The sequence below is a fragment of the Orcinus orca genome, chromosome 10 (assembly GCF_937001465.1).
Source record: "Orcinus orca chromosome 10, mOrcOrc1.1, whole genome shotgun sequence".
NCBI classification, from domain to species: domain Eukaryota; kingdom Metazoa; phylum Chordata; class Mammalia; order Artiodactyla; family Delphinidae; genus Orcinus; species Orcinus orca.
The window spans coordinates 74949890-74969566 of record NC_064568.1 but is presented as its reverse complement, the minus strand read 5'-3'; the positions used below and the strand labels follow the sequence as shown (position 1 = coordinate 74969566).

Here is a 19677-nt window from a genome sequence, read left to right as displayed (position 1 = left end):
AAACGGGGAAATGGTAACATAAGGGGATGTGCCTGGGATGCAGAAGCTGTGTCCCCGTTCCTAGGATGGCAGTGGTCACCACCACCTCCGGGCCGGTGGTGAGGGCTAAGGGCGATGACGAAGCAGGGGCGGCACCGGGCTGGAGCTCCCACTCCCCCGACCCCACCCGCCCACAGAGGCAGCCTGCCTCCTGCGCGCCGAGCCGCGTCTCCCGCCGGGCCGCGAGGGGGCGCTGTGGCCCGGCGGCGGCCCGGGGCGCTGCGTGGTCGCGGCCGGGGGCGGAGGGGCGGCCGCGGGCAGGGAGGCGGGAAGAGCGCGGCATTTCCGCTAGCCGGCCCCTCGGCTTCTGCTCCTGGAGGCGACAGCGGGAGTGGTGGGAGCGCGCGGCCCGGGGACCCGCATTCCCCGGCCCCGCTCCGCCCCACGCGGCCGGGACCATGGACGCCAGGTGGGGGGCTAGGGGGAGTGGCGAGCCCACGTGACCGAGCCCCGCGCCACGTGACCGCCGCTCCTCAGCGCGGGGGGACGGGTGGGGTCCCATATGCCCAGCAGGAGGCCAGTCTAGCGCTGCCCGGACCCGGCGTGGGGGCGGGGGGTGGTGGTGGAGGCGGGCGCCGTGGCGTTGTGCTCTTCGGGGGCTCCGGGAGTGTCGGGCGAAGAAATCGGGGGACCCTGGGTCTCCGCGAGCCCCGAGGGCGGGGTCAGGGAGCGCTGGAGGGAACAGAGAGAACCTGTGTGGCCGGAGGGGCGGGTCCGCTCTCGGGGATGGAGGGATTCCTGCCTGGCTCGCGCCGGCCACCCCAGGAGAGAGAGAGGCTCTTTGTCCGCGCCGGGCTGCAGCTGAGGGGGGCGGGGAGGAACTCCGGGCCCTTCTCCAGTGTCGTCCCCTCCGGAGGGCCCAGAGGGTGAGGAGCTGGACCCTGATCCTTCTGCCCGCGGTCCCCGCAGGTGGTGGGCAGTGGTGCTGCTGGCTGCGCTCCCCTCCCTCGGGGCAGGTGGAGAGAACCCCGAAGGCCCTCTGGAGTCATGGACCCAGCTATGGTTCTTCCGCTTTTTGGTGAACGCGGCTGGCTATGCGAGCTTTATGGTACCTGGCTACCTGCTGGTGCAGTACTTCAGGCGGAAGAACTACCTGGAGACAGGTGTGTGGGGAAGTTTGCTCAGTCTGTATTACGAGTGTTGGCCAGCAGTGCAAAGGGGAGGTGGCGTGGCACGGGAGGAAGGGCGGCCAGCAGGGCGGGCTGGCAGCTGTGGGAGAGATGAGGTGCTAGGGAGAAGTTTGGGGTTTCACCTTGTGTGCTTTCTCCAGGCAGGGGTCTCTGCTTCCCCCTGGTGAAAACTTGTGTGTTTGGCAACGAGCCCAAGGCCCCGGATGAGGTTCCTCTGGCTCCCCGGGCAGAACCAGCAGAGACCAGTCCCACTTGGCAGGCCCTGAAGCTGCTCTTTTGTGCTGCGGGGCTCCAGGTAAGTAGGCAGGCTCTGCGGCTGTTCCTGGGTCGGTCCCCGCGGACAGGGACTTTGTGGAACCAGAGCTTTCACCCCGCCGGTCCCAACAGTTTGCTGGTGGTTGTGTTGTGTGTCCTCCTCCTCCCCGAGGCACACCATCTTCTTGGGGGTGGTTGGAGGAAACGCTGTCTTTTCTGTCCTCCTGTCTCTACCCTCTGTGATTTCTCCCATCCCCTTGTAATGATGTCTCATATACCATAAACCCACTGTTAAAAGTTTCAGCCTTACCCACTACTGCGTGTGAGAGGGGTGCTTAGATGCTGACCTCATGGCATTTTGGAGTGGGCACTTCTGGTTCCACCTAGTGTACCATGTTGAACTAACAGGTGTGCAGTCTTCTTTAAGAACTCTTCCTCCCATGGGCTTCCCTGGTGGCGCAGTGGTTGGGAGTCCGCCTGCTGATGCAGGGGGCGCGGGTTCGTGTCGCGGTACAGAAGGATCCCGCATGCCGCGGAGCGGCTGGGCCCGTGAGCCATGGCCGCTGGGCCTGCGCGTCCGGAGCCTGTGCTCCGCAGCGGGAGAGGCCGCGGCAGTGAGAGGCCCGCGTACTGCAAAAAAAAAAAAAAGAACTCTTCCCCCCACAGTTGGTTGAAAATAGAGAAGAAAATACTTGGGATGGAGTCGGCTCTAACATCCCTACTGTGGGGACAGACAGGGTCTGGTCAGTCCTAAAGCATTTGTTGTTGGCGTTTCACACACACTTGATTGCCTGCAAGATGAATCCAGATTTGGGAGAGAAGAGGAAAGTAACTTCTAGTTACTACAGATATTTACGCTGTCCATCCTCATCATTTTCGATATCATCCTGAGGAAGGAGGAGCTTGTTGCGCTTTTTGGCCTGCCTTTTCCTTCTCTTGCTTATCTCCTCTCCCTCCGCCCTTCCCCATCCAGGTGTCTTATCTGACGTGGGGAGTGCTGCAGGAAAGAGTGATGACCCGCAGCTACGGGGCCACGGCCACATTGCCAGGTGAGCGCTTCTCGGACTCACAGTTCCTGGTGCTAATGAACCGCGTGCTGGCACTGATGGTGTCTGGCCTCTACTGCATCTTATGCAAGCAGCCCCGGCATGGGGCACCCATGTACCGGTACTCCTTTGCCAGCCTGTCGAATGTGCTCAGCAGCTGGTGCCAGTATGAAGCTCTCAAGTTCGTCAGCTTCCCCACCCAGGTGCTGGCCAAGGCCTCCAAGGTGATCCCTGTTATGCTGATGGGAAAATTGGTGTCTCGGCGCAGCTATGAGCACTGGGAATATCTGACCGCCGGCCTCGTCTCCATCGGGGTCAGCATGTTTCTCCTGTCCAGCGGACCGGAGCCCCACAGCTCCCCGGCCACCACGCTCTCAGGCCTCATCCTGTTGGCAGGTTACATTGCCTTTGACAGCTTCACCTCCAACTGGCAGGATGCCCTGTTTGCCTATAAGATGTCATCGGTGCAGATGATGTTTGGGGTCAACTTCTTCTCCTGCCTCTTCACAGTGGGCTCCCTGCTAGAGCAGGGGGCTCTCCTGGAGGGCGTCCGCTTCATGGGGCGACACAGCGAGTTTGCCGCCCACACCCTGCTGCTGTCCATCTGCTCTGCATGTGGCCAGCTCTTCATCTTCTACACCATTGGGCAGTTTGGGGCTGCCGTCTTCACCATCATCATGACCCTCCGCCAGGCTTTTGCCATCCTCCTCTCCTGCCTTCTCTACGGCCACACTGTCACTGTGGTGGGGGGCCTGGGGGTGGCTGTGGTCTTTGCTGCCCTCCTGCTCCGAGTCTACGCCCGGGGCCGTCTAAAGCAGCGGGGAAAGAAGGTCGTGCCAGTCGAGTCATCTGTGCAGAAGGTTTGAGGGGCCTGAGCGATGAAGTGAATAGGACCCTCTCACTGTACCAGTTTTCCTGTCCTACTGTAACTTCTCGGAGGCGGCAGGCTCTAGGGCAAAATGCAGGTTTCTCAGTATCACAGACCAGCTCTGCAGTTGGGGGTAGGGAGCCCAGGAGGCAGCCTTCCCCTTTGCCTTAAGTCCCCCATCCTCTAGTGGGCAGGATTCTTCCCAGGGTGGCAATGACAGTGGGAAGGGGCAGGGGGCAGTATTGAGAAGGCAGAGGCACCTTCCAAAGCCCCTCCCTCCTCCAATTCCCTGAAGTCTTGCCCTGTAGGCTCGGCCAACGCCTCACCTGTGCTTGTCCTCTACCTTGAATACCCACCCTTTCAGACTCTGAGGGACCTGCGTTTCTTACTCTGGAGAGAGAAGCACAAGTGTTGTAGGCTCCAAATGCTGCTTTCCCAGGAGAGTAAGTGAAAGACGGTGCTGTGCTGCGGGAGGGTGTGGGGAGTCCCGCCCAGCACCACCCCCGCCCTCTGCTCCTGGATCCCTAGGCTCTGCTCCATGAGCCAGTTGCAGGTTTTGGTACTTTGGAAATGTAACTTTTGCTCTTATAATTTTATTTTATTAAATTAAATTGCTGCAGCGGGCTCGGTCCTGTGTTTTGGTTGACTGAAGTACAGACTTTCAACTTCAGATGGGCTATGTCCGATAAACCCATCAGAAGCTGAAAATGTGTTTAATACACCTGACATAGCTTACCCTACCTAAAACTTCCATCAGCTCAAAACATCCTACAGTTGCTGTTTAACAGGCGTCAAATATCTCATTTAACTTGTTTAATAGTGGAAACGAAAAGACAGTGGTGGTTACGTCTACCACTTGTTTGTGGCCAGGTGGCTGGGAACTGCAGCTCAGCACCCAGCCACACCAGTGAAGGTACCTCATACTGTCAGGCCAGGAAAAGATCAAAAGTAGTTCCTACTGCATGTGTGTGCTTTTGTTTCACCACAGTAAGTCAAAAAACTTTGAGTGGAAGACCCTCTACGTGCTTTAGGAAAGGGACTTTTTAAAGTGTTATATGGTAGTTCAAAGATACCATTTATACCTTCAGCGTTTTTCTTTTAATCAATATTTTTTAAAATTGAAGTATAGTTGATTTACAGTGTTAATTTCTGCTGTACAGGAAAGTGATTGTTACATTTTTTTAAAGAAGTACTGTTTTCCATTATGGTTTATCGTAAGATACTGAATATAATTGTGCACTATACAGTAGGACCTTGTTCATCCATTCTTGTTCATATAAAAGCTTCCATCTGCTAACCCCAACCTCCCATTCCATGCCTCCCTCATCCCCCTTGGCAACCACCGGTCTGTTCTCTCCTTGATTTGATTCAGAGGTTTATTTGTGTCATATTTTACATTCCACATGTGATTATCATATGGTATTTTTTACTTAGCATGGTAATCTCTAATTGCATCCATGTTGCTGCAAATGGCATGATTTCATTCTTTTTTATGGCTGAGTAGTATTCCCTTGTATATATGCACCACATCTTATCATCTGTCAACAGACGTTTGTTTCCATGTCTTGGCTATTGTTAGTGCTGCTGCAGACATAGGGGTGCATCTATTTGAATTAGTTTTGTCTGGATACATGCCCAGGAGTGGATTACTGGATATGTAATTCTATTCTTAGTTTTCTGAGGAACCTCCATACTGTTTTCCTCGGTGGCTGCACCAACCTGCATTCCCACCAACAGTGTAGGAGGGTTCCCTTTTCTCCACACCCTCTCCAAGCTTTTACTTGCAGACTTGTTTGGTTTTGGTTTTTGACCACGCAGCATGCAAGGATCTTAGTTCCTGAACCTGTGCCCACTGCAGTAGCAGCAGTCTTAATCGCTGGACTGCCAGGAAGTCCTGTTATTTGCTTACTTTTTAATGTGAGGCGGTACCTCATCATCATTTTGATTTGCATTTCTCCACTATGTTGAACATCTTTTCATGTGCCTATTGGCCATGTGTATGTCTTCTTTGGAGAGAGGTCTATTTAGGTCTTCTGCCCATTTTTTAACTGGATTTTTTTTTAATTAACTTGTATGAGCTGTTTGTGTTATTTTGGAAATTAAGCCCTTGTCGGTCACATCATTTGCAAATATTTTCTCCCATTCTGTAGGTTTTCTTTTTGTTTTATGGTTTCAAGTTTCATTAGATCCCATTTGTGTGACTTCTAAACTTATCAGTAACCTTTTAAAAACTTTTAAAGTCCTACCATGTATCGCGTTATCTATACTCGGGAAGATGGCAGGTTAAGACTTGGGAAACAGAAACTAGGGAAACTCCAAAGGCAGCATTATACATACTTGGCGGGGCGGGGGGGGGCGTCCACATGATTTGAGAAAGAAGCGTATAAAAAACCTGCATCATCTTTATTTTGCATACTTTAATTTCAGAACAAAACAAACAAAAAAAACACAATACACAACATTCAAACCCCATGTCAAATGTGGAAAGGAATAGGGCTTGAGGCCCTTATATCCTGCCTTAGAAGAACAGAAATAAAACCTCTAGACATCAGCAGAAAGAACCAAGTGGGCCAAGGCCACTGGGGCTGCTGCTGGGGGAGCCATGGGGACACTATACAGAGGGAACAAAGTCTGCAGGTAGAAATTCCTAATCTACTTCTTCCATGCGAGAGGCATCCTCATCACCCTCAAGGGGGGGGATCTCATCAGGAACAGCAGTACTGGGCTCCTCTGCTGTCACTTCATCTTCATCAATGCCTAAAAGTAGGAAGAATGCCACTTGAGATCTGACCCAAAAAGCAGTCCAATCTACCCACCAGACCAGTTCCTCCTCTCCTTGCCACACTCAAGAGGACAAGAGTACTCACCCAAGCCTAGCTTGATCATGCGGTAGATGCGGTTGGAGTGGGTCTGGGGGTCCTCAAGCGAGAAGCCGGAAGACAGCAGTGCAGTTTCGAACAGCAGCACCACCAGGTCCTTGACGGCCTTGTCATTCTTGTCTGCCTCTGCCTTCTGCCGCAGGGTCTCCACAATGGGGTGGTCAGGATTGATCTCCAGGTGCTTTTTGGCCATCATGTAGCCCATGGTCGAGTTGTCCCGAAGTGCCTGGGCTTTCATGATGCGCTCCATGTTGGCAGTCCAGCCATAGGTGCTTGTCACGATGCAGCAGGGTGAAGACACAAGCCTATTGGAGATTGTCACCTGTGGACAGTCACAAAAACCTTGGGTTCACATTAAATCAAATTGCTACCTTGAGGCAAACGTGATACTTGAAGTTCTGTTCTTGGGGGAAAAAAAATACCTCATCTTTGGTAAGTTTAATAGAAATAGCAACCTTAAAATCTGCCTGGTCAAGAAAACAAAGGGTAGGATTGGCGCTAAACAAATTATGCTGCCCCAAACCACTAATTGTATAGCAACCAGAGACTGAGGTAAATAGCCCTGAAGGCATCTGTTACAAGTAACTTAGTTCCAGAGTTGCTTACCTTCTCCACCTTCTTATCCAAGATCTCTTTCATGAGTTTGCAGAGGTTCTCAAACTTAGCCTTGCTCTCCTCCATCTTCTTCTTCTCCTCCTCATCCTCAGGCAGCTCCAAGCCCTCCTTGGTAACTGAGACCAGACTCTTCCCATCAAACTCCTTGAGCTGTTGCACACAGTACTCATCTATCGGCTCTGTCATGTACACCACCTCGAAGCCCCGCTTCCGCACTCGCTCCACAAATGCAGAGTTGGCAACCTGCTCTTTGCTCTCACCTGTAGGATTACTTAGTGTGACTCAAGGGCCAGAATGCCTCAACCTGCCAGTTCCCAGGTATCCTCGAGTGCCCTCCCCTTCTCCCCACACCTCTAAGGAGAGGCTTTGATCATTGATCAGATGCAGACTCCAACGCACCAGTGATGTAATAGATGGACTTCTGGGTCTCCTTCATGCGAGACACGTATTCTGAGAGAGAAGTCATCTCATCTCCAGACTGGGAGGTGTGATAGCGCAGCAGCTCAGAAAGGCGTCGCCGGTTAGTGGAGTCCTCATGGATTCCAAGCTTTAAGGGTGGAAAGAAAAATACAATCTTGCTAAGAAATCATTTATCCTCTATGTGAGTAAAAAATAATCCATCATAATTATTAAGTAAAAAAGTACTTGCTGCCTCTTTACCTTTAGGTTCTTAGAGAACGCCTCATAGAATTTCCTGTAGTTCTCCTTGTCTTCTGCCAGCTCCGAGAAGAGCTCAAGGCACTTCTTAACAATGTTTTTGCGAATGACCTTCAAGATTTTGCTCTGCTGGAGCATTTCTCGGGAGATGTTCAGGGGAAGGTCTTCAGAGTCAACCACACCACGGATGAAGTCTGAAATCAAGTACGTAAGCTCAGTTTAAAAAAGGGGAGTGGAGAGGATAAAGATAAAGGTATATACACAGGGTTATCTGGATCCAACAGGACCAATTTTCTCACTGAACCTTCACTTGTTATGTTGCAGAGGATCCTTAATCTAAGATAAAGACTTCAGTCCCCTTGAGAATGCTGAACGCAAGTACATTAGGCCAAAAAGATACTCACTGAGATATTCTGGTATTAATTCATCACAGCTGTCCATGATAAACACACGGCGGACATAGAGTTTAATGTTGTTCTTCTTCTTTTTGTTCTCAAAGAGGTCAAAAGGAGCCCGACGAGGGATGAACAGCAATGCTCTGAATTCCAACTGACCTTCTACAGAGAAGTGCTGAAAGAAATCCAAGATAATCCAACTGTGTATTTCAAAATAAGGGTGGCTTTTTGTCCCAACCCCAAACTACCCAATATTTGGAACTAAAATCTTCCCCCTAAGCACCAGGAATAGAGTGGACACTAAGGCAACTGTTGAGAAAATTTAAGCTCTAACGCCCTAAATGAACCCAACGTGGTACAAGCTCTGTATAATCCCTGGGTCAATGAGGAAATCGTCAAATCAGGACCCCAGATGGGTAAAGCTGCCACAGAACAAGTGAGGTAACTGGGAAAAATGTCATTTCTCCACCCTGGAAGGGTCCATTAGCAAGTGAACTCATGGCATTCACAGCTCCCAGCTACCAACCAGTTGGGTAAGTTGCATTTGCCCATTATTGGCTCCTCCTATTGAGCCAGCAAGCAAGGCTTCTTACCTTCACTGCCAAGTGATCTTCCCAGTCATTGGTGAGGCTCTTATAGAACTCTCCATATTCCTCCTGGGTGATGTCATCAGGGTTTCTGGTCCAAATGGGCTTGGTCTTGTTCAGTTCTTCCTGATCAATATATTTCTCCTTGATCTTCTTCGTCTTCTTTTTCTTATCTTTGCCACTATCATCCTCCTCATCTGAGCCCACATCCTCAATCTTGGGCTTCTCCTCATCATCTTTATCTTCCTCTTCTTTCTCACCTTTCTCTTCTTCTGCCTCATCATCACTGATTTCCTTCTCGCGTTCCTTCTCCAGCTAAAAGTATTAAAGATGATAAATGCAGAATACAGAAAGCAAAAAATCAAAGTTCCATTTAGATTCTCTAAAGTATCTTCACTTGAGTTACCAGTCCATACTTACATAGAGTGTGATGGGATAACCTATGAACTGTGAGTGCTTCTTCACCACTTCTTTGACCCGCCTTTCTTCTAAGTACTCTGTCTGGTCTTCCTTAAGGTGGAGAATCACTTTGGTACCCCGCCCAATGGGCTCACCTAGAAAAAAATCAATCCAAATGGAATAAAAAATGAAACTAAACGCAAAACTATAAAAACAACTGCTTTACAGATAAAATGCTCAAGATCTTTGTTACTGTTTCCCCAGAATTCTCACCCAGACACCTTAAGAGGAAAGCTAACTTACCATGGTCAGCACGTACAGTGAAGGAACCCCCAGCAGAAGACTCCCAGGCATACTGTTCGTCATCATTGTGCTTTGTGATCACAACCACTTTCTCTGCCACTAGGTAGGCAGAATAGAAACCAACACCAAATTGCCCAATCATGGAAATGTCTGCACCAGCCTGCCAAAAAGTTTAAGGAAGTCGAATGCAAGTTTCAAAGAAACAGCAAACCAAATACCAAAAAAAAAAATACGAATGGAGTGTGCCCAGCTAAAATACCACATACCTGAAGAGCCTCCATAAATGCTTTAGTACCAGACTTGGCAATAGTTCCCAAATTATTTACAAGATCAGCTTTGGTCATGCCAATGCCAGTGTCTACCAGAGTCAGGGTGCGCTCCTGGGGGTTGGGGATGATGTCAATTTTCAACTCTTTACCACTGTCCAATTTGGAAGGGTCTGTCAGGCTCTCATAACGAATCTTGTCCAAGGCCTGGAAATACAAATTTCAATTTTACAATTCTGCTTCCTTAAAGCCCATTTCACCCAAAAGAGAAAACTTTTTTTTAATTCCCAAATACCCTCAATCTGATTACCCATTTAACTCGTAGTTTGACCACCACATCAAACTATAGTCTCTATCCACCTACCCACCATGGAATAAAGCAAACCTTTTTGTAACTGCAGCAAATTTATATCCCCTTCAACACTGAACACCACAAAATGCCAAACCACCCCTTCTCCTTTTTTGTGTGTGGACTACTTGAAAAACAAGAAACAAACGCCAATGAAAACACCCAAGGCACTCACATCAGAAGCATTACTGATCAACTCCCGAAGAAAAATTTCCTTGTTGGAATAGAAGGTATTGATAATAAGAGACATGAGTTGGGCAATTTCTGCCTGGAAAGCAAAAGTCTCCACCTCCTCCTCTCCATGGTGCACTTCCTCAGGCATCTAAAATAAGAAAACTCAAAAATTTAAGACTACTAGAGTTCACCCCGGTTACAGTAAAAACATTAAGAGATTCAATTCAAACTCTTTTGAGCTGTGTACTGAGACAAAATCCTTTCCTGCAAAAATTTCAGGCTGCATCCTTAGACGGAAAACAATGGGGAGAGAGGGTGCGCCTAACACACTCGATTAAACGTGTTAAGGTTTCTTGTACTTTGGAACCAAACCACTGTTAAAATGATCCCTGGGTCAGCATCACCTGGTAATTTGTTAGGCATGCAGAGTATCGCCCCTAACCCAGGTATATCGAATGCAAGTAATAACCCCGGTTAATTCACACACACACTTAAATATGCAAATCACTACAGTTCTACCATTTTGGGTGGGGGGGACCTCCAACATGACTAATTTTACGTTAAAGGGCAATGACTTGAAACTGCTCTCCCATGAGGCATCTCCAAGCAGATGTAGGATTACTGCCTCACGTGGTAGGGAAAGCTAACTCGATAGATCGGTGGGATGCCCACCCAGGGTGGCTATTAAGACAAAGAACCGATAAAGCAAAAGCTCCTCCTTGACCCCTGAGCACACGTGAGTGAAATGCAGGTCCAAACCAAACACAACTAACATGGTGGCCGTAATCGGCTGGGGCGACTCTAAGTCCTTGCCGGACATGCGTCGGCCAGGACCGCGCGGGAAGGGGGCGCCACCGCGCAGCCTCCCGTCGCCCCAGCATCCGGGCACCAGGGCGGGGCACTGGGCTCCAGAAGCTTCCAGAACAATCTCAGCTCTCGAGAAGGGGCGGGGGAGGAATAAACCCATGAATCCCAGAGCCTGCCCCCTCCCCTCTCCCATCCCTCCTCCTGCACCAAGACCGCGGGCCAGAGGCGACGGAAAACATCTCTCGCCGCAGACGCTCCCGGAAGGCACCCCAAAAAACTTAAAAACCGCGTCCAACAGAAGAGATGGCAAATCCTGATCAGGACCGGGCTATACTGAGTCACACCGAGCGCGCACACCCACAACCCTTGGGGACCCTCCGGCGCCCCGTAGCCGCGTCCGGAAGTGGAGAGACAAACATGGCAGCGTCCCGGGCCGGCGCGGCCACCACGTGCAGCTGCCCACTAGCCCAGACCCACTCCGCGGCCCACCTCGCCCATGGCTAATACCTGCCTAGAAGCAGCCCCGCCACCAACACAGAAAAGAGGCTGAACTCAACAGCTCCCTCCCACCCTCAACAAAAAATGGGAGCGTTATCCCAAAAGCCGCCCCAACACAACAAAATGTGGGAGTCGGAAAGGACACGAGAGACGAAAACAACTCGGAAGACCAATCTAACCCGAAAAGCCCGAAGACTGCAGCCTTACCTTGAAGAATAAGAATCGCAGACAGTAGAGAGCTGAGCGGGCAAGGACTGCCTCAACCGCACACGCCGCAACAAGGGCGCACGGGGGTGACTCAAGAGAACGGCTGTGCGCCCCCCAGTCGCCTTATATAAGACGAAGCACAGCCTAGCTGCCCGCCTCCGGATCCCTCCGCCTTAAAGGAGGATGCCTGTCAGCACCGCACCTGCCGCCGCCCGCCCACCTTGACGTCATGGTCCAAAATAGGGGAGGGGCGGTGAAGAACGGGAGCAGCCGGCCTTAGTCTGCACGGGGAGCGCACTCGTTTTCATAGCCCCGTCTCTGCGCTTCCAAGACAGGACACCATCAAAAATAGATGTTGGGAATGCTCTCATGACGTAAGCGGCGGATCAGGGGCGAGGATCCCCACTGACCTCCGTAGAAACCTGTAGTGCAGGCGTCTCCACACCCAAGAGTCCCGGCCTCGAAGGACGTCTAAAAAGTGGCCAAACACTCCCACCTACGCTCCCAGGCTCGATCTCCCTTTAGAATCTTCGCTACACATTCCAACAGACCGATAAGGGGAAGGGGGTCTTTTCCGCGGGCGGTGCGGAATCGGAAGCCCAACTCGGGGCAGCCCGGGGCAGCCCGGGGAATCCCGGTCCTCCCGGGGGCAGGGCCAGCGTTTCGCCGCGGGCCGTGGCTCCGGCTGCTGGAAGGTTGCCGGCTCCGGCTGGCGGGGGACTCTTTCCCTGCATGCGGCGGAAGGAGCCACGGCGGCGGTACTGCGATGCTTCCAGCAGGTTCCAGGCCCGCCTAGGCGGTCCCGCCCCGCCCCCTTCCCTCGAGGCTCCGCCCCTCCCTCTGCGGCCTGGGCTGTGCCTCTGCGGCGGCTCCGCCCCGCGACCGTTCTGCTAGGATCCTGGGGTTGAAGTTGGCTGCTCTAATCCCGTTTACTGTAGGAAACTGCAGGGGGCACCCTTTACCCCACCTGCCAGGCCCAGCTGGCCCAGCTAGACCAGCACTGCGTCTGGGGTTGGGATTGACCCCACTTCTACCCCATCAATCACACGGGCTCTTGGGGCAGCTCTAAGGGCGCCGCCTTCAGAGAGCGGAAACTAGGGATGGGGTCGCTACGCGACGGACCCTCCCCAGCTTCTGCAGCCTCCCACAGGTGTGGAGCGCAGAGACGTGCACATCGAGTTCTCAGTCTGGTTTCTTTTCTTTTTTTTCCCCCCACTCTTCTTTCTGCAGCTGCTTAGATCTGGGGAGGGTCTGGTCTCCAAGGACCCCTCTGCAGGGTGGCAGAAGTTCTTGGAAGCAGCATGAAGACTCTGGCCAGAGTGTAGCCCGCTCCAGGCGGTTGGAACCACGTCGTTCCCCTTCAGCGGTGGCGCCGGAAGCTCCAAGCCATGGGCCTGCCCAGCGAGCTGCGGGACGCCGTGCCTCTTCTGGTTCTGCCCCTTTTGCGTTTCCTCCGGCTGGTGAGCTGTCCTTGCCTTTCCAAGGCCTCATCTTGGAAGCCTACTGGACCCACAGACCCTCCAGGAGAGAATGGCCACCCCCTACGCTGTGACCTTGTGGATGTCCAGCAACTCCCTTCGTGGCCCACTTTGTCGGCCCCTGGCTTGCTGTGGAGGGCTTCCCCCACTACCACCCGCGGACCTCCCTCAGCAGCCCTGGTGCCCAGTCTTATTCTTTCGTATCTTCTTGGTTTATGTGTTCAGTTTCAAGGAACAAAGGACCCTTGCTTTCTTTTTCCTCGTCCCACACTCCAGACCTCATCAACCCTGCCATCACTACCTCAATTTCCTCTCCTTACACTTCCACTCCCCTTCTTTATGGTCTGGGAGGAGTCAGTGAGTGGGGGAAGGGCCGTGGTGCTGCTGCTAGGAGGCCCCCCGGATGCTGTGTTCCTGATGGAAACCTCAAACCAGGAGCGTCACCCCCCAACACACCCTCCCTCCGCCTGGGCAGAAGGGGGCTAGTTAATTAAACACCTGCTCCCTGGTTCACAAAGAGGATTCACAACATCTCACAGTCCTGTGAAGAGGTGGGAGTGAATCTGCACATTTTAGAAACTGGGCGAGGAAGGCTTCAGTGAGTACCCCAGGATGGGTCAGCTCAGAGCCTTTGCTCCACTAACTCCCTTGCTCCCTGATCCAGAAATGGAGTGGGAATGCTGTTTCTTCTCCCAGGACTCAAGCCCAAAGCAGAGCAAGAATCACTCCTGTGGACCAGTGTCAGGACCAGAGATTCCTTGGGGGTTTCCTAATGGGAAAATCTCAAATCTCGCACCAGCACAGAAATTCTGCTTTCTCTTCCAGAAATCTTCAGGATGACTTCTCCAGCTCATTGACACTCACTAATCCCCTGTGAGCCTTGTCTGAGGATACAGAGATGCATAAACAGGACAAGGAGCCCTTAGCCCACTAGGGGGAGCTGCAGCAGACCAAGTGCGAATCAGAGCAGCTGGCAGCGAGGGAGAAGCCTCAGTTTCCCAGCTCAGCCTGGGCAAGGGGGCAGGCTCAGGGCTGCGTGGCACAGGTCTACTCCCCAGCAAAGGGAGAGCATGGGAAAGGCACAGCCCTGCCAGAGGGACCACAGCCCAGGAACCCTCAAGGGAGGCAGGAGTCACTGAAAGTGGCCCTGCAGGCAGGGATTAGGTCACAGAGGGCCACAATGCCATGCTAAGTAGTTCTGACCTTCACTTAGGGTCAGGGAAGCCACTGAAGGCTATTAAAGATGACTTAACCCCCCCGTGAATCCCCAGAAGCCTATTCCCAGCAGCATTTGCAACCCTTGATGTTCCCAAGATACCCTTTATTCCCGACCAGGCCTCAAAGACCCAGCCCAACCTTCTGCTGTTTGGAGGGCAGCCGGGTGAAGCAAGGACTCATAAACTATGGCCTGCAGTTGGTGGGCTGATCACTTGTTTTTGTATGGCCTGTGGATAAGAATGGTTTTTACATTGTTTAATGGTTGAAAAAACATCAAAGGGAAGATCATATTCTGGCATGTGAAAAGTATAGGAAATTTGAATTTACGTCCATAAAGTTTTACTGAAACAAGCTCTACTTATTTGTTTACACGTTGTCTTTGGCTGGTTTCACACTGTAATGAGGGAGTTGATAGTTGTGACAGAGACCATATAGCTTGCAAAGTCTAAAATATTTACCCCCTTACCTTTTACAGAAAAGCTTTGCAGACCTCTGATCTAGCTAAAGCTAAGTAGGGCCTCGGAGGGAGCACAGACTCAGCCTGGACAGAGAGGCCTCCGGCTGCCGCTCGGACTGGGACTTCTAGTTAGGAAGCACCACTGGCCTTTCAAGGAGGTCAGGGGGCCACTGAGGGGAGCTTAGATAAGGGGCCATGGATGAATCAAGCAACCGGAGGCATCAGGACGTCAGGGCCTATTTAAGCATGGGGAGTAGCTCTGGCTCCTTAACCCCCAGAACAAGCAGCCTTCCAAGCTCAGCGCCTGCCAGGCGTGCCCTGTCAGTTCTGGTCTTCCCAGTTCCACCAGGCTTACATCTCTGAATTCCTGAGCTGACATCCTCCTGGGCCAACAGACCTGACGTTCAGATATGTTGGACAGCTGAGCAGGTCTGCGTGGCCAACCAGGGCTCCATCTCTTTGCCTCAGTTTCCATGTTCTACGGGGACATGTCTCTCTGCACCACTTTTGCTCATTTGATTGTTAGTATGTTATTTTTTGATGCAATGGCACATGGAAATTTGCCTTCATTTTCTGTTTCCTGGAGAGTTTGAAAAACGATTGTTGTGTATCGATCCCACAACTTGGTAGGCTACCTTACTAATTTTTAATTTGTCTGTCAGTCTTTTGTTGTTTTCTGGTACAACCCTAGCTATCATCTGAGAACAATGATAGCTTGGTTTCTGCCTTTCTAACCCTTGTATCTCAGATTTCTTGTTACACTGCAGCAGCTAGGACCAGGAGAACAATGACGTGTGGAAACAGTGATTCTGGGCATCCCTGTCTTTCTGATCGGAAAAGGAACACTTCATCATTGAGCATATTTTCTTTCTGCTCCTAACTTGTTATACATCTTAATCTGAATGGGTGTCAAAATTATTTTCTGCATCTATTGAGAATATTGTTTTTAAAATTTCCTTAATCTATTTGTGTTTAATTTGTTAATAGACTAACATTAGACTGAAATTATCCATTTCTTTAAAGTTTTGTAGAACTCACCTATAAAAATGCCTGTTTCTGTTGTTTCCTATATGAAAATATTTTAACTAGGAACTCAAATTTTTTAATGGCATAGGTCCATTCAGGTTTTCTACTACTCCTTGAGTGAATTTTAATAATTTTTCTGGATGTTCCTTGAAAGCTTTAAAGATTATGGCATACTATTTCCTTTGACTATCTTTTTAGTCTCTGTTCTATCTCAAGTATGTCCCCTTTTTTCACTCCTAAAATTGTTTTTCATGTCTTTTCCCTTTTTTCCTGATCAGTTTCACCAACGATTTATCTATTTTATTACATAATTTGTTTTCTGCTTCTTTAATTACTTTATTCCTTTCTTTTTTTTTAATTTCTGCTAAACTTTTTCTCATTATTTCTACTTTTTGAGGGTCAGGTCTGTTGTTCTTTTTCTATTTTCTTAACTTTAATACTTAGCACATTAAATTTCATCCTTTCCCCTTTTCAGACATAAGGATTTAAGACTATAAATTTCTTTTCAAGTACTATTTTAGCTATATCCCACAAGTTTCAATATGTAGAATTTTTTATTATAATTCAGTTTTAAGGTTTTGATTCCCCTTATGGTATCTCTGTTGATCAGAGATCAGTGGTATCTGTTTAAAATGTTCAGTTATTTTTATATTATCTTTTCATTATGTTGTAGACATACAATGGTGTGTATGATACTGAACTTTTGTATTTGAGACATCCTTTGTAATCTAGGATGTGGTTAATATTTATAAACACCCCATGTGCGCTTGAGAAAAATATCTATTGATATTACCTAGTTGTTGGATAGCTCTAAATATGTTAAATCTATTAAATCAAGCCAGTTAATTGTGTTGTTCCAAACAAACAAAAATCCCACTTGGAGACTCCCCGGGACGAAGTTTGGAGAAGGGAGAGGCTGGAGGTGTGGAGCTCACACAGGGGTGGGGAGGCACGGTGTACACATTCTCTGAGGTAGGATGATAAAAGTGGGGCTGAGGGGAGGGGAGGACCACTCTGGGCTGGAGGGGTCAAGAAGTCTGTTTTAGGCATTGTGGGGCACCAAGGAGAGATGTCCAGGAGGCAGAGGCTGATGGCTGAAGTCATGGGCAAGAACAAAATCTCTCAGGGGAGTAGGGTGAGAAAGCCAGAAATTGTGGTCTAAGCCATTCCGGAATTGTAAATGGAGCACCTTTGGTAACCTCCTCTTTAATACCCATATCAGCGTTCTTGACTCTCTAATGGCATAGTATCTGTGGCCTGGGGGTGTGACTGAGTCCTGCCTACCTGCCGTTGTCAGCCCAGCCCAGAAATGTCTGTCCTCCTCCTGCCGTCACACCCACCAGGCAGCGCTTTCTGTCTTGGGTGTTATTTAGTGTTCCAGGCCCCCTTTGACTAAGAAGCTAAAACGTAACCCTAAATTGGTTCAGCCCAGAGCAGATTATAGGCAGAAAAAGGTGCAGGGGGCGGGTGACACCACAAACAACCCTGACCTACTTAACTGTTCTGCCTGCCACCTGTCCTGCCCGAGGCACAAGTCACTGCTCAATGTGCAGGTCTCAACTGGCTGGATTTCTAGGTCATCCACTGGGCCCAGTGCCTGCCTGGCCCACCTGCACCAGATAAAGGACCGGTAGGGCTGTGGTACTTACTGCTGGTGGGTGGTGAGGAACTCACGAACAGGAGGCACTGAGGTTACACATCAGGAAGGACCTTGCTGGTTTCAGCTGGGAAGGATGTCAAGCGAGTTCAGGATCCTAGGAGGCTGGGATGTGAAAAGAGAAGATGCCTCTCTGGAATGTTCTGGAGGCTGGGAGGCAGGTGCACCAAGCCTGCATTACATGCCCCCCTATCTCATGTACCTTTCCATGCTCTTCACTGCCTGGGAAGTCGTGTGTGTGTGTGTGTGTGTGTGTGTGTGTGTGTGTGTGACAGAGAGAGGGAGGGAGGGAGTGTGTGTGTGAGAGAGAGAGAGGAGGGAGGGGTGTGTGTGTGTGGGGTGTGTGTGTGTGTGTGTGTGTGAGAGAGACAGTGGGAGGGAGGGAGGGAGACGGAGAGGGAGAAAGACGAGGACCGAGACACACAGAGAAACAGAGACTTAAACTTACCTGGTGCTTTGCAGTTTACAAAATATTTTTCTATCCTTTAAACTTTTCAGCCTCGGTTTTCTGGAGTAAAACAGGCATGGCAATAGTCAGCACTCCATAGGATTATTAGATCAGTGGAGTCAGTATATGTACGAGGAGCGACAGGTGAACGTTATTCATTAACTCAGTGGAGTTTCACAACCGGGAGAGGTAGGCAAGGCAAGTAGTATTACCCCTGCTTTACAATTAAGCGGCTCCGAGATGGAAAGTGCCTGGCTCAAGGTCACCCGGACTTAAGGGTCAGTAGAGTCTGGACCCCCATCTGCCAGGGGTCAGATGAGAGGGGCTGCGTGGATAGAGGCTGCGCTCCGGCCAGGGGGAGCGCGCGTCACGGGTGACGTCACTTCCCCCTCTAGCGGCGGGCGGGGCTGAGCAGAACCCAGGTTCCCCTCGTTCGCGCCCCGGTCCTGAGGTTCTCGGCTGTCCCGCCCGAAGGCTGTGGCCGTTCGCACTTGGCTGGGGTGAAGGAAATGAGGCCTGGTTCTCGAAGCTTCGGGGGCTGAAGATGCGGGGGAGGGGGCTGAACGGCATGCAAGGGGAGCAGCGAGCCCACCAGGCTGAGGTCATCCTAATGACTCTTGGCACCACGTGTCTCTAGGGTCCTCATCTCCTGCACCCAGGCTCTGCCGCAGACCCCCTTAATTTCCTTAGCAAGCCGTACATGTTACCCCGTTTAAAGAACAAGGGATCTGGGCCACAGAGGATATAGGTGGCTCGTGCAAGGTGACACAACTGGTACTTGGCAGGCCCAAAATGGAATCCCAGGCTCTGAATCTGAACCATCACCCAACCCGCAGGAAGGCATGGGAGGGGGTAGCTGTCATGAGCAGAAGCCCCTGCTTTGTGGGGTCCCGCTGACTCATTTAGCACTTGCCCGGCTGTCTGGAGCCAGAACGTCAGGGGCTGACTGGCAGGTAGCACCAGGACCGCCGAAGCTGTGAGGGGCTCTAGTGAGCACATGTTCTCCCAGAGGGCACCCGAGCAGGAAGCCAGGTCGGGCGGAGATGAGCTGGAGAAGCCAAGCTGCGACAAAGGCCCCTGATGCGTTGGGGGGCGGAGCAGGGGGAACGCCGGCTTTGCCCATCTCCACACTCACTGCCGACCTGCCCCAAGAACCAGCCTGGCCCCTCTCCCTCCGACTGCCACTCTTCCAGTGTCAGGACTTGGGTTTCAGGCGGGGCCTGCCGGCCACAGCCGGGCTATCTCTTTAAGGTGACTCTGCACTTCTCTGCTCACATCCATTTTGAATCCCTATCAGAGTTTAACATCCTGAGGATAATTTTCCCAATAATTGGGGGTTTCCTGTCAAGCACCTGCTCCCACCATACTCTTTCCATGTTCACCCCAAAGAATACAAACACAGGTATATTGCAATTCATCCGTTACACCCGACGCTTCACTTCTATTTTTAAGGACGACTGCTAATTTTACTGGGGCTCTTAGCTTTTCAAGTTTGAAGCTGCAACAATTCACCATATTAAGATTAAACAAGAGGGAAATTTGTGTTGCAGTGGCAGCCACTCCAGGGAATACAGCCGCCCAATACATGGGGCAGAAATGTCGCACGGGAGGAAGGTGACGACCAGCACAAGTTTAGCCCTTGCCCACCTTACAGGGGAAAAGTGGTGAGGCCCCAGAGCGGCCTGCTTCCCACAGGCGGTGTTGTCTGCAGAGCGCCCCCCTGTGGCCGGGGGCTATCACTGCAGTTGGGTCGGCAGGAGCTACTTTTTTTTTTTTTTTTTTTTTGCGGTACGCCGGCCTCTCACTGCTGTGGCCTCTCCCGTTGCGGAGCACAGGCTCCGGACGCGCAGGCTCAGCGGCCATGGCTCACGGCCCCAGCCGCTCCGCGGCATGTGGGATCCTCCCGGACCGGGGCACGA

The 19677-nt window shown here is 51.2% G+C and overlaps 2 protein-coding genes across 3 annotated transcripts; one reads left to right on the top strand and one right to left on the bottom strand.

Annotated features, from left to right (window-relative positions):
• Window positions 1-254: 254 nt before the first annotated feature.
• On the top strand, window positions 255-3962 carry SLC35B2 (solute carrier family 35 member B2). Of its 2 annotated transcripts, XM_004267527.3 has the most exons (4): window positions 258-448; window positions 949-1142; window positions 1310-1464; window positions 2398-3962. In XM_004267527.3, the coding sequence occupies exons 1-4, from the start codon at window positions 438-440 to the stop codon at window positions 3334-3336; spliced, it is 1299 nt and encodes a 432-aa protein (XP_004267575.1). In that variant the 5' UTR covers window positions 258-437; the 3' UTR covers window positions 3337-3962. The 2 variants fall into 2 exon arrangements, with proteins under 2 accessions (XP_049571444.1, XP_004267575.1); XM_049715487.1 differs by lacking the exon at window positions 949-1142 and having other exon boundaries at window positions 255-448.
• A 1762-nt stretch (window positions 3963-5724) lies between these two features.
• HSP90AB1 (heat shock protein 90 alpha family class B member 1) lies at window positions 5725-11711 on the bottom strand. The gene is made up of 12 exons (XM_004267528.3): window positions 11475-11711; window positions 9964-10110; window positions 9440-9646; window positions 9174-9333; window positions 8892-9025; window positions 8478-8786; window positions 7894-8059; window positions 7493-7683; window positions 7232-7379; window positions 6824-7092; window positions 6206-6539; window positions 5725-6095 (listed from the first exon to the last, which is right to left on the bottom strand). The coding sequence occupies exons 2-12, from the start codon at window positions 10108-10110 to the stop codon at window positions 5986-5988; spliced, it is 2175 nt and encodes a 724-aa protein (XP_004267576.1). The 5' UTR covers window positions 11475-11711; the 3' UTR covers window positions 5725-5985.
• Between the last annotated feature and the right edge of the window lie 7966 nt (window positions 11712-19677).

What these genes read in the sequence shown, in the direction of transcription:
- HSP90AB1 (XM_004267528.3), bottom strand. Translation starts at nt 10,110, where the DNA reads ATGCCTGAGGAAGTGCACCATGGAGAGGAGGAGGTGGAGACTTTTGCT. An exon ending in TGATCAGTAATGCTTCTGAT is followed by an intron (nt 9,647 to 9,963) that starts GTGAGTGCCTTG and finishes TTGTATTTCCAG; the next exon opens with GCCTTGGACAAGATTCGTTA. An exon ending in GTCCATCTATTACATCACTG is followed by an intron (nt 7,093 to 7,231) that starts GTGCGTTGGAGT and finishes GTAATCCTACAG; the next exon opens with GTGAGAGCAAAGAGCAGGTT.
- SLC35B2 (XM_004267527.3), top strand. An exon ending in GAAGAACTACCTGGAGACAG is followed by an intron (nt 1,143 to 1,309) that starts GTGTGTGGGGAA and finishes TGCTTTCTCCAG; the next exon opens with GCAGGGGTCTCTGCTTCCCC. An exon ending in TTTGTGCTGCGGGGCTCCAG is followed by an intron (nt 1,465 to 2,397) that starts GTAAGTAGGCAG and finishes TTCCCCATCCAG; the next exon opens with GTGTCTTATCTGACGTGGGG.